This window comes from Stegodyphus dumicola, chromosome 12, assembly GCF_044657685.1.
Source record: "Stegodyphus dumicola isolate Sdum_Otavi_A_Nest chromosome 12, ASM4465768v1".
Lineage (NCBI taxonomy): Eukaryota > Metazoa > Arthropoda > Arachnida > Araneae > Eresidae > Stegodyphus > Stegodyphus dumicola.
In genome coordinates this window covers 13,076,069-13,090,666 of record NC_140779.1, presented here as the reverse complement: position 1 = coordinate 13,090,666, position 14,598 = coordinate 13,076,069, and the positions used below count along the sequence as shown (strand labels likewise).

Genomic DNA, 14,598 nt, shown 5'->3' with positions numbered 1-14,598 from the left:
AAAGGTCACTGTATGGTGTGGCTTTACGGCATCATTTATCCTAAAACCATATTTTTTCGAACAGACGGGTGCTTCCGGTCCTGTTACTGCAACCGTCACTGGTCAGAGGTATGCGTCTCTTTTGCGCAACCACGTGATTCCAGCTCTGCAACAGCGTGGATGTGTGGATGAAATTATTTTTATGCAAGATGGCGCTCCTCCGCACATTGCACATCCCGTGAAGCAGCTGCTGAGGCGCCATTTCGGAAATGCTCGAATTATCAGCCGTCATTTCCCTACAGCCTGGCCGTCCCGATCGCCTGATCTTACTCCGTGTGATTTCTGGCTGTGGGGATATCTGAAGGATGTTGTGTTCCGTGCTCCAATTGCAAATTTAGCGGAATTAAAGGCACGCATTTCGCAACACATTCTGAACATCACCCCGGAGACACTGCGATCCGTTGTGGAACATGCTGTTTGTCGCTTTCAACTTGTTGCACACAACACCATATTGAACATGTTTTGTGCCAGTCTCGCGACAGTTCCGAACTTCTTTGATGAATGGTTCTTATGCGGTATGTCGCCGCAAAACTCTTGAAACCGATTTGTCCCTTTCGATGTGATATGTACAGTCATGCAAATAAAATTATTCAACAATTCTAATTTGTCAATGCATTTTAATGTGTAACTTCCACTTTAGCCATTGTTTTACGAATCGCTTCTCGTTTCTCGTCGTGATTTTGCCGCTTACAGCGCCATCTGTTGCTAACTTTTGAAACTAAATTTTTTCTTCTGCCATACGCTTTCCGCCTTCTTCAATAACATTCCTTTCAAATTTCACATCATTTTCATCAGTGGTTCTTTTTTATAGCGTTTTGAAACTTAAACTTTAATTATAATCACCCTGTATATAAAAATATAGTCCCAGAAATATCCTGCGAAATTTCGTGTAAATATCTATGCGTTAAAAAGCTTTTTTTTAAACATGAAGGGATATTTATCATATACATCAGTGTGGCAACTGATGGCCTACGGCCCGCATGAGGATGCGTGGTTATAGAACCTTAAGCTATGAGGCTACTTTTGTTCTTGCAGGAGTTCCGCCTATTGATTTTGAAATTGCATATAAGAATAATATTTTTGAGTTATTGGCAACTCATGCTTCGGAAGACTATATTAATGGAATTGTCCCCTTCACTGATCTTCCTCATCCCGCTTCTTTAGAACCCATAAATTTCTGCGATTATAAAGAGACTGCTGAAATAAGTTTTCATATGGTTTTCTTTACAGATGGCAGCAAGATGAACAACAAGGTTGGCCTTGCTTTTGTTCTTTTTGAAGGCCATTCCGAGATTTGTTTTCTTAGACACCGTATACGAAATGAATGTGCAGTTTTTCAAGCAGAACTTCTGTGCATTTATCTTGCCGTCAAATGGATCCAGGATCATGGGACAACATCCTCAAAGTACCTTATTTGTTCTGATTCTCTTTCTTCTCTTCAACTTTTGAACAGTATTACCAGCTGCGATAAATTAGTTATCGAAACCCTAGTAACTGTTAGTTCACTTAGAATTAGAGGTATTGATATCTGCTTTGCTTATGTGCGTGCTCATCATAGTTTCTACGGAAATGAAAGAGCTGATTTCTTAGCTAAAGATGCCTTAAATTTACCCATTGATATCAACATTAGCATTCCAAAGAGTTATTGGAAGTCCTTTCATTATAAAAAGCTTTTAGCTATGTGGAATGAGGAATACATTTCATCTTGTAATGCTGAAGTCACCAAAAAGTTCCTTCCTTCTATTTACCATAGACTGAATTCCGAGTCTTTCCTCTCGTTAAATTTTAAAGTGTCTCAGTTTTTATCTGGTCACGGTAAATTTGCAAGTTATCTGTTTCGTTTTAATCTACGATCAAACAATTTATGTGAATGTTCAAAAAGAGTTCCTCAGGATGTGGAACATTTGATTTTCTCGTGCGCTACATTTGACGGCCCTAGATTATGCTTACAGAACGATTTGAAAATGTTCGGAGTGACTTGGCCAGTGAACTTATCTGTTTTCGTGAAGTCCAAACTGCTGTTCTCTGCTTTTGTTCACTTTATTTATGCATGTAATTTTTAATGTTTATTTATACATGTAACCTTTAATGTTCTAGTTAATTTACTTCTGTAAGCCCCGTGTTGTACATATGTGGTGCACGGGGAGTCTGTATGTTCTCAAAGGAAAAAAAAATTACGCTGCCCTCGAATAAGTTTCAATTATGCATTTGTTGCAAAGATTCAAGATTTTAATTGTTTGAATTATTTACATATTCTCAAGTTTCGTGCAACTTAGAATGTTTTTATAATTCCTTTTTAATTTAAATTAAAGTAAGTAATTCGATAATTACCTAATCATATAAGAATTAACTGAAATAAGCGTCACTATCAACTATTAGTTATTACCTGCCAATGTGCTTAAATGACAAAGTGTAACTAATATGAAAATGTCATGCAAGAATGAAACTTTAGATTTCAATAAAAAATAAATATAAACTTGAATTTTTTTCGTTTGTGTTAATATTGTTGCTGTTTATGCATGTTTTAATAAATATTTAACTACCGAAATTTTAAAATTTAGTTAAAATGTTTTTTATATTTTTCAAAAAAAAAAAATCACTTTCCTAAAAAAGTGTTAACTCATCAGCTGGTTTTATATTTAGGCTCTTATGGAATTTGAGATTGAGACCACTGATGTATATAATTTATTAAATTTTAAACATTTAAAAAGTAATTTATAAATGTCATTAATAAACACTAGTACAGGCAAAAGAAGGGATCCTCAGAGTAACATTTAGGGCAAAAATTTGTTATTATCCTTGCACAGAGATTTCATACATAACTGCTGCCATTGAGAATTCCACTCAATAGTGCCTAAAAGTGATTGTGTTTAGATTTCCTGTAGAATAGTCTAATAATTCTTTGCTTAAATATAGTTAAATTTTCTAAAACAACTGCGTACTATGTAATGATACTTCATACTTACGGGACTTCCTTGTACGGAATAATAAATTATACGCCTTTTTGCTGCATTTAATTTAAACTTATTTCCTCGAATTTCATTAGAGATATATTTCTGATTCAATTAATTCAGTTCTAAATTCGCGGCAAGGCAAAAATTCATAAAACCTCAAAATATCTTCATTAAAAATTGAAAATATAGAAAAATAAATAAATGAATAAATAAAATACCAAATGCAGTTAAAATAATTAAAAAAACAATTTTTGAAATAAAAATTAGAGTTCTTACGCAAAAACAAACAATTCGGCAAGCGGGCAACAGAAGAGATTCTTTGGTGAACAAAAATTAATTTTGGTCGCACTAATAGGCAAAAAGACACTGAAGGTGCAGAAGCTGAATTAATTATTCTGCTAAGTTTCTAATGTAGACAAATATGGCCGCTATGGTACACAAAATTATGCCACACTTAAACAACTTTTAAATTGTCGATAATACTACAACTATTGTATGCAGATTAATTAAAGGCATAAAAACCTTAACCGGGAAACAAGAACGATATACTTCAATCATTTTTAAAACAAAAAATGCGCAATTTACCAACATATAAGAATAAAAAGAACTGAGCTCACAAAGTCGAGTAACACAGTAGGTATATATATGTAATATATATATATATATATATTTATATAGTTTTGGTGCTGCCGATTCCAACTAAAAAAAGAGTTGCACAGCTACATGTTATAGCAGTCCTATATACAAAATTTCAACGTTCTGAGGTTACTCGTTTTTAAGTTGTGCGAGATAGATACATACATACATACGTACTTACCTACGTACAAGCGCCAAGAAAAAAATCTCTTCTGAATCCATTTTAAATCAGTTTTATAATTTTGTGAAAAAAAGTACGTTATTCTGTCTTTATGCACAGATGTCTCGAAAAAGCATCATTAAATTGCATTTGATAGCCGTCAAAATGGATATTTTCGTTGAAATATGGTACCCGGAATTTTTCATGATTACAATACTTCCTCTACTTCGTACAAGGAAGTAAAAATGGTATGAAAGACTAGCGATGATAGTGAAAGAAAAATGGCAAAAATTTATAAGATGCAAACTTTAGTTATTAATAAACAAAGAATTCAAACACTTTGACTACTTAGTACCTACCATACTACAGTTCCATTTATGACGTTGTTTCACTACAAGTATATATTGCATGTTGAAAGTTGAAACATGGAATACCAAAACCTGCGTTAGTTAAAAATTATTATAACAGAGTGCTGATGGTAAAAATTTATAACGGAGTTTTTTTTTTTTTTTACTACAGAATTTATGAATATAAGAATGCATATCATTATGACAGATGTGTACAACAAATTTGGCTTGAAAAGAGGAACAAATGATATAGACAGATTGAATTTCGTATATTTGAGTCTGGCTAGCTGGAATGTATCTAAGTTTTATATGTATGCGCAAAGTGGTTGTTTGTTTAACATAACGCTCTAGGATCTAGTACGTATAACGCTCTAGTATCTTACGTTTATACATGTAAATATTGAGGAGATTTCTGTCAAAGATGTGGAATTTTGTTTGCTTATTCATCATAAGAGGAAGTGGTATTTTAATGTCATTTCTATCAAAGAGGTTCCTTGCCATCCAGAAATTTCAGTTCTAACAGTTCTTTGGTTCTCTTTAGAAAATAACTTTGACAAGAAGCAGTTATCGAACTGTATTTTGGACTCTATTCACGTTGATTCAAAGGATTCGCTGTCGATTTTCGATGTTCTTGAATCAAGTTTAAAAACGTCCGTTTACTGCTAGGGGTGAGCAGAACGTATGCTCAGATCTGTCTGTGAGAACTTCAATATTTTACTAATTACGCAGTTAAACTCGAAATTATTCACTGTTACAGTGACGAGAAGTTTCTGTAACAGCAGGTCCGTTAAATAGTGACATACAACAGCATGCATAGTGTAACGTGTACTAGCCAGTTCACTTAAAAAGTCCTACACAAAGGCATTCCTCGACTTAGGCAGAGAGTCCTAGTCTGCTTTTCCATACAATCAGCTAAACCAACCAACCGGTCACAAAGAGCTCAACTCAGAAAATCCTCCAAGAAGACATATTACCCATTAAATGGATAACGATAATGTGCTTTTCCATAATTAATTAGCAATTAAATTTCCTGCTTCCGCACTTTCAATTAGAAACGATTAAGTTTCTGTTTGTGGCCATATTTTAAAACGCAATAAAATTGATTTAGAAGTTTTGGTAATATTTTTAAGATATTGCCAAAACAGATTGATATTGAATTGTAACTAATCCACATAATAAATTCTGGTAGTCTATCGATTTTAATCGTTTTTTCAATTATAGAACTGCCTTATCCGAGGTTCTAAATGCTCTGTTTTGCATGTTGTAGGAGTTATGCTTAGCTTTCAGATACCAAGCATACATATAAAAGTAGCTAAACACACTGAATGCAGAACTGATTGTATATTAACTTTTGTATGTCTTTTCGAGAATTATAGGAGAATGCGGAAACAAATATTCCGGAAGGTTAAAATTTAATTAAGACAGCGGACCGATGTGGAAAACATAAAAGAATACAAATTTTGTATAAGTTTTGGGGAAAAGAAATCACTTTAAATTGTAAATTCAATGCATACAAGATACTGAAATTTAACAATAATATTAATGAAAGGCATTAGCAAAATGCATACTTAAGAATAAAAGAAAAACATGGGCACAAAATTTACTTATGCATATTGCGCTTTATTTAATGCTAAAAATTAGACTAAGAAAGTTCAATTTTGGTTTATTTACAAATTATTAATATAAATGTATGGTGATTAAAAAAATATCCGGCACGAATCCAGACGAAAGAGGAGCTCGTTGACGGGCATTTTATGTACTGAGTTGAGAACGAAAACTGAACAGCTGCCAAATCGCAGTACATTCGAATGTATTGTTGTGTTTCTGTACGGGTTTGTGTATTTGGGGTGATGAACGACAACACTTCATGAAAAATGAGAACACAATTTACTAGCCAGTATTACTCAGGAACAGCTACAAAAACACGTTTACAGTCGTCGAAAAACTACGATATACAGGCTGAAACAATCAGCAACACAGCCTTCAGGCTATAACGGAGAAGACAGCTTCACAGCAAAGAACTTGAGTACAGCTCCCGATTCGATTCGGTCGTTTTCAGAACTCAACGTATTCTCGAGACTCTCCACGCTAGAACTCGCAATGCACTCGATAGCCTCAACGATGCACCAACTCGCGATACACTCGACGACCAACTCGATACTAAACTGCCAATCAACTCGAAAGACTCGACAACGCACTCGCTAAGACTCGAGATACTCCGACGACCAGCTCGACACTAGACTGGCGATCAACTCGCTAGACTACGAGACACTATCGACTCCGCGTACCAGCAGGGTTTATATAGCTTTCGGCCTGCCTTCGGGAACATTCTGGGGCAAACTGCTAAGAATTCGTTCTAGAAATTTCTCCATCCGTCAATAGCATATAGCCAATTTTGTCGCCAAATGGGTGATTTATCGCCAAATCTAAACCTTCTTTGCGGGAAAGCTATCTTACTGCATGGTGGATATTTCGTAACAGTATTAACCAGAAGTTGTATGGGAGTGAACTGTTAAGCATTTGTAAGCGTATTTATCCACGAACGTACCTCGGAGTCCGAGTTCCCAAGTGGTGGGCAATAGCCATTATAGGCGCTGGCTACTATTAAGGCCGGAAGCGGTGGCCATTTTATTCTGGAAGCAACTATTTAGGTGGACCACTTTTGCCTCCTATGAAGGGACGGACAATTTACATCCAGCCTTTCGGAAAGGCAGTCACTAACCACTTTCTCGTCTGAGCATTCGAATGAAAATCTAGTGGCCACATTGTCAGTTACTGCTGGAAATGTGCGTGAATGTCTGAGATCTTTGCTAATGTATACACCAATCTATACTTCGAGGCTGTGAATCACGAATTATTGTTAATAGCCGCTTTTTTAAGCACATATTAAAAGATGCTGAATCTTTTTGTTTCCTGCAATTATATCCTGCTTCTTAATTCCCTTGATTCTCCTCAGCCATCTAACTGCCTAACCCTCGTCCCCCCGGGGGGTTGACTCAGGCGAATGCCTGGGAAGTACTGGTTAGGATCTGTACCTAGGCAGTCTCAACCACGGGGGGTATATAATTTGACTTCACAGGCATAGAGCCCGAGTATTGTACTCAGGTTGGTTCAGGCTTGGCAGGGACCGTACTGGTACTGTCGTGTCTGTTCCTTCGGCTGTGGTGGAGCTATATGGTGGATTTGTCGACTGAGTTCCCGGGGGTTTGACCCCATTCAGTTCTCGTGGCGGGGACTGACAAAGCGGACAGAGCACCTTTTTACAATGTGGTTTTGCTGATGGAGTGGTGCCCGGAGGCAAGGTGACAACGTATTTACTGGCAATGTTTAAGTTCTGCCCAATGCTTCGTAAAAGCCAGACGGGGACTGCGGGGGTTGCGCCTGCGAGAACGAGATCCCACAGGCGTTGGATTTTCAACTTTGGATGGGTCCCGTATAATGAGGACTCGGGACGGAGGTCCCTCGCCTGGTGTTTCTGCCTAACCCTCGTTGATGCCAATGCAGTTGCCAGCCAAAGACTAATCGGTCAAGTTAAAGGAAATTCCATCAAGGAATTGAACTATGACAGAGCCATATCGACTATCATAACCAGACTTAGGACAAATCACTTAAAAGGGATGAGGATTTCTGCAGACGGACAGCGTAGTTACACCAACACTTGTCCTCATTGCCCAGATGACATCCCACTGTCTCGCCGTCACATCTTTAACTGCCCAGCAATCCAGGCCAGATTGTTTAATATCGGCATTTAAGACCCAGTGGACCTACTGTATACTGGTAGAGCTGCCGAGGTTGCAAAAGCTGTCTCTGACAGCTTCGGAGCTACTATATAATTGCACTTTGCCATAGACACGACATCATCATCATCTTCTTAATTGCTTGTTGTTCGAACCTTCCATCGTGCCACACATGCCCACTTCCGCATATATTTTCCATTTCAAAACCTGCTTGTTTCGCTTCCCCCTACATTTTGTGTTTCCCCCTACATTGTGGGTTTCCTAATTTTTGCTAGATACTGTATAATCATCCTATATAAACACATACATTCTGCGTAACTAATGGTGGTTCTGACAATAATTAAAATTAATGCGACAAAGTTCCATTATTATTATTATTTATGTAATTTAAATTAAATGAGAAAAACGTCATGCAGGATTTGATTAAGAAACTTATCATATTTATAATACTGATTTAGAGGCTATTTATTTTTATGATATTTAGATACCAAACTTTACTAATCTGTCTTTAGAAAATTAATTTTTTTGTAATATGCTGAGGAATTCAATACTTACCGTAGAAGTCAACTGGCTCGTAATATATCTGAACCAATTCTATTTCGTCATTATCGAACAGATCTAGGGCTGTAAGTAAAGCCTCCTTCGTGTCCTCATTAACTGACGGCCAAGAGTAGCCCACGTACTTGTACTTTCGGCAGAATGTGGGTTTCCTACCTTTGATATCGACCTATTAAGAAAGAAGCAAAGACAAAAAGAAATTAGTTTGCCTCATTATTTCTTATTCATCATCTGTTAAAAGGTTTTGTGCAAGTCCAATAACAGAAACACTAGTAAACTGCCTCAAAAGATGCAAGAAATCCTAAAAAAAATTATGTTAGTTTATTAAGATATTTCCTCCCTCCTTTCCGCGTGTCTTTGTGGTATAACTGGAAGCATACTCGATGCGTATTTGAGAGATCCAGGATTCGAGTCCCGGCAAAGGTAGTGCATATACAGTGGATGGGCAAAAATATGGAAACACCTTGTGAAATGCATGTTTGAAAAGAAAGATTGATTTTAATGAAATATGTAGGTGGCGCTGGCGTTTTTCACTACTGACGCCACCTATACAACTTCGTAAATGTGCTAAACAGTTCAGTTGTTGTCGGAGTACTGTTATGCGAGGTTGTCATTGCATTATGTCAGAGTTAACAGACTTCGAACATGGGCAAATTGTTGGAGCACGTATGGTAGGTGCTTCCGTAACCAAGGTAGCCGAGGTGTTTAGTGTTTCAAGACGTACTGTATCGAAGATTTATTCCGCATATTTGAAAAGCGGAAAAACATCATCTGCTAAATCACAGCGCGGACGAAAGTGTGTCCTGAGTGATCGTGACAGACGATCATTAAGGGCAATTGTGACGAAAAATAAGATGACCACAACTTCAAAAGTTACTGCTGAAATGAATGTTGTGTTACAGAACCCTGTGAATACCAACACAATTAGAAGGGAGCTTCATAAACAGGGAATTGTTGTCCGTGCTGCAATTGAGACGCCACTCATCAGTGATGCTAATGCCCGTAACAGGAAAAGGTGGTGTTTAAGTCATAAAGCCTGGACTATAGAGCAGTGGAAGCGAGTAATATGGTCTGACGAGTCTTCTTTCACATTGTTTCCCACTTCTGGCCGAGTTTACGTCTGGAGAACGCCATCTCAAGCCTATAATACAGACTGCTTGTTGCCAAGAGTGAAACATGGCGGGGGTTCTGTTATGGTTTGGGCAGCCATATCGTGGTTCTCTGTTAGCCCCATGATAACTGTGTCAGGGTACATGACTGCCAAGACTTATGTGAACATTTTGGCCGATCAAGTTCATCCCATGGTACAAACTTTGTTCCCCGATGGTGATGGTGTCTTCCAAGACAACAAAGCCCCTGTTCACACAGCTCACATTGTCCAGGACTGGTTTTCTGAGCACGTGGATGAGTTGTCCTATCTGTCCTGGCCTCCACAGTCACCAGACCTGAATATTATCGAACCTTTGTGGTGTACATTGGAACGGAAAGTGCGTTCTCGTTATCCACCGCCAACATCGTTATCTGAACTTGCCACCGTTTTGCAGGAAGAATGGTATAATATTCCCTTGGCAAACATACAGGAACTGTATTTATCCATTCCGAGAAGACTGCAAGCTGTTTTGGATGCCAACGGGTTTCCTACACCATATTAAGCAAAGAAAGATGTTTTTTTAAAGGTGTTTCCATATTTTTGTCCAACCTCTGTATATCACGTCTAATGCTTTAAAAAAAAAAAAAAAAAACCTGAAAGGTTTTAGATTTTAAATTACGTCCAAAGGGGCGTTTATTTTAACATTTTGTGTGTTACCTTTATTTATTAAATATCATGTTCTTCGCACTTAAAACCATAAAATTCAGTTCAAGAGCAATATCGCAAAATAATTTTAAGATGAGCATATCTTTGGAATTTCCGATAGACAGTCTCTCGCGCTGGTGATAAAATCGTTTTTTCTGTACCACGTTGCCATCGCTCGCTTTGAAATCCTTTAGTTTGTTAATCAAAAACAAGTTTTACAATTAAAATAACAGTTTCTACGCAAAAACAAGCAATTTTGCGAGCAGGCAAGAAGGCAGATTTTTCGATGCACAAAACAAAGTTTTCCTTTAGTCCCACTAGGCAAAAAGACACTGAAGGTGTAGAAACTGAATTCACTATTCTAATAAGTTTCAAATGTAAACATTTATGGCTGTTTCAATACATTTGAAACTTATTAGAAACGTGAATTTATTTGTTTGATAAAAAAAATCAGGTTTAGCAGCACTTAAACAAGTGTTAAACTGTTCATAATTCTACAACTATTGCATGCAGATTAAATGAAGAGATGTCGGTCAAGACTTTATCGATTTCGAGGACAAACAAATACAGGTTACTTTCATCAGGTGTAAGGAAATCAGGACTCCTTATTCGTGATGAAATCAGGAGGGAAAACTACGGTTGTATTTATATTCAAAAGGAGTAAAGCGAACGAGAAAGTATTGCCATTTGTCGGCAGAAATAGTAATAATATTTGAAAAGTAAAGTTAATGGAATTTTAAAGGCGTAAGGAAGGATTGAATTGGAATTAAAATCATTTACTAAATAAGATAATCGTTGTGAATTTAAAAACCTTCTAGAAAATCCAGCTCATCAGTGGGACAAACTTTTTTGATAATTTTTGCAGACCCAAAATCAAAATTATGATTAAATTTCCAACTATAACTAGCTAATGAAGACTTATTAATTTCGCCTTTTCGGACATAAGATTGTGTTCCTGGATGTGAAACTCTTTTAGTTTGGCCGATATACAGGGTGATCAAAAAGTCAGTATAAATTTGAAAACTTAATAAATCACGGAATAATGTAGATAGAGAGGTAAAAATTGACACACATACTTAGAATGACATGGGGTTTTATTAGAACCAAAAAAAAAGTTCAAAAAATTTTACGATTTTTATGCAGGATGGCGCTCTACCCCATATTGCTAGACGCGTGAAAGATCTCTTGCGCGCGTCGTTTGGTGATGATCGTGTGCTCAGCCGCCACTTTCGTCATGCTTGGCCTCCCAGGTCCCCAGACCTCAGTCCGTGCGATTATTGGCTTTGGGGTTACATGAAGTCGCAAGTGTATCGGGATCGACCGACATCTCTAGGGATGCTGAAAGACAACATCCGACGCCAATGCCTCACCATAACTCCGGACATGCTTTACAGTGCTGTTCACAACATTATTCCTCGACTACAGCAATTGTTGAGGAATGACGGTGAATATATTGAGCATTTCCTGTAAAGAACATCATCTTTGCTTTGTCTTAATTTGTTATGCTAATTATTACTTTTCTGATCAGATTATTGCTTTTCTAATAAAACCCCATGTCATTCTAAGTATGCGTGTCAATTTTTACCTCTCTATCTACATTATTCCGTGATTTATTAAGTTTTCAAATTTATACTGACTTTTTGATCACCCGGTACTTGAAGCCACACTCACAAGCTATGCTAAAATTTTCCAAGAATTAGAAGCAGTCAGTCAAGTCACAAATTTAAGTCAGAAATAGAAGGTGAGTGAGTGAGCGCCACCAAGGAAGACCACTGACCTGGCCTTAGCCTCACAGTGTGTTATCTTCCTGGCAGAAACCATCTACTCTCTACTCCATCCTGCTCCGGGAACGCAGCCGAATAGACGGCTAAGAGCCTCATAAAGTCTACATATAAGCTTGGATGTTGTTGTACGGAGAAAGAGCATCCTGTTAGGGACTACTTAAAATTAAGCAAAGAAGCAATCAAAAGACTGTTAAGAATCGCTGTTAGAATAGACAGAAACTTGTGTTAGATAAAGTAAAGATAGGAGGACTCTGCCTGAAAAATTAACTGGCGTGGATTTTCTGCACTTGCTAAATGTCTACATGCGGGTGCTTATCCTGACACAACTGTCATATATTTATGGGGCTTTTGTGAAATCGTTGGTCCTGCATGGAGGAAAGTTGTAACCTATTAAATTATTGCACATAGTAAACTTAAAAAAAAAAAAAAAAAAAAAAAAAAAAAAGAAAAAAAAAAAGAATAAATAAATAAATAGAGATATTAAAAGATGATTAAAAAAAATCCTAGCGCCCAAACATAATTGAACGCAGTTTACTTTCCATGTGCCTGACTCTTATGTAAGAACATTTAAAAGAATGTGTACCTCTTATCACTAAGATAAATTCCTGCATAATTTAGTTCTTTGCGCATTCTTAAGGGGACTCATACACCTTAAAACTCATAAGATGTTCGAATTGGTGACTGTTGCAAGAATTGGGATAACTTATTTATTTTAAAAGCAATTGCTACCAACTTTTTACAGATGACTACATAATATAACTACTTTCTGAAATAGTAATCAGAAATTTTGTGTTGCCACAAATATTTTTATAATTTAATCCCCTTTGCGACAACATTTTTCGTCATGTTTCCAACTTGCGCGCACAGTTTAAAACATTCTGTTTCATAATTTAATTCCATATTTAATATATAGCTTTTATAACATTTGGAAACGACTGTGAACCTAAAATTCTAAAAATTTCATGTTAAATTTTTATTTTATTTTGAGTTAAGTTTATAAAATGTATTTTATTAAAAAAATTTTAATGTTTTCGTCCATAAAATTTTTCAATATTAAAATATTCATTAGATTGTTGGTTCAGTTAGAAAGTAGTGCCCATATAAAGAATTCCATCCAATTTCAAGTATTTACCATTAGTCATTTTTAAAATATCATGCACGCAAGGTGGAAACATGGCGAAATATTTTGTCACAAAGAGGATTAAATTACAAAAATATTTGTGGCAACACAAACTTTCTGGTTCATTTTTTCCAAAGCAGCTGTATTATGTAGTCAGATGTAAAAAGTTGGAAGTAATTGCTTTTAAAATAAATAAAATATCCCAATTCTTGCACCAGTCACATATTCGAGGATCATAAGGAGTTTAAGGTGTATGAGTCCCCTTAAAGTGTAGTTGTTTTACAAATTGAACCATTCACCTACATTTTCTTTCGTAGTACTTGCAGACAGGATAATACATACATAAGTACAAATCTGAATATTAAAGTGAAAAACTAACATGATACTGAGTACAGAAATACAGGAAGCTGATCCCTAATGCCTGCATACATAACACTTAAAAATGCATACATAATACATGAAAACTAAAAACCAAAACTGATAAGCATAATACATAAAACTGATCGTTATATAATGCTATGTAGTCTAAATCCTAGCCAAGTACGAACTGACCTTCATAGTACATGCAGAGAAGGAATAAATACAAACTTGAGTACTTTAAAGTGAACATAAACAGGAAAGTACGGAACCATACTCAGTAAAACTGATATCTGATTCCAAACACTTGAATACGTAATGCTGATACATAATTACAAAGAGAAACTTACCTACATTAATTCCATAGTTAGTTTTATCACTTTAGAACATGCACATAATTTATACAAAACATAATTAAGCACGTAATGCTGATCACTAAGGAAGAGATTCAAACATGCAATTGATCACATAAATACAGATATTTCTTCCCTAAAATTTACATAAAAAGTTGAATATTTATTAAGAATCGAACATGGATGTTTAACGATAGCTGAGAACGTGACTTCAAAGTCATTTTCTTCAGACTTGTAGAAGCCTATCAATAAAATCCTCTATCAAAATAATCGCCTATCAATAAAATCCCTACATTAGACATCATGTATTCGTATATCTTGCATTTCATTTGTTTTGGTGTAAGATTTCAAACATTCGGAGACAGTGCCCTTATTTAGATGATTGGGTTACCTTTTCTTTTATTCTTCTTTCCTTTCCTTTCCTGTACCCGAAATATATATTTGGTACGATAATACAAGTGAAAAAAAAATTATATATATTTTATTTATCGCAAGAGGCAGTCAGTTTGCCTTATGAAAATTGAGATGTAGTTCAGCACTCCAAAGGGCGAATACAAATTAAGGTTGTTATTGAAGGACTGCAGGTATGTGGTGAAACTATGGATATTAAGAACGAACTTCACAGAAGTGAAGCAGTTCTTGAGGAAGACTAAAAGAATGAAAAGCCGTTTCGTGTACTTCACGGCGGTGGTGTATTTAATTATGGCAAAGCATACTAGGGCTATCTGCCTAAGGGGAGGGATGCCTTCGTGGAGAAC

General features: G+C 36.2%; 1 protein-coding gene across 1 annotated transcript in view; it reads right to left on the bottom strand.

Moving 5' to 3' along the window:
- LOC118196852 (glycerophosphocholine cholinephosphodiesterase ENPP6-like) overlaps nucleotides 1–14,598 on the bottom strand; it is a 765,277-nt gene that overhangs the window by 91,758 nt on the left and 658,921 nt on the right. The window contains exon 5 of the mRNA XM_085827482.1: nucleotides 8,429–8,600. Coding sequence (XP_085683608.1) covers nucleotides 8,429–8,600 — 172 coding nt within the window. The remainder of the gene's footprint in view (nucleotides 1–8,428; nucleotides 8,601–14,598) is intronic.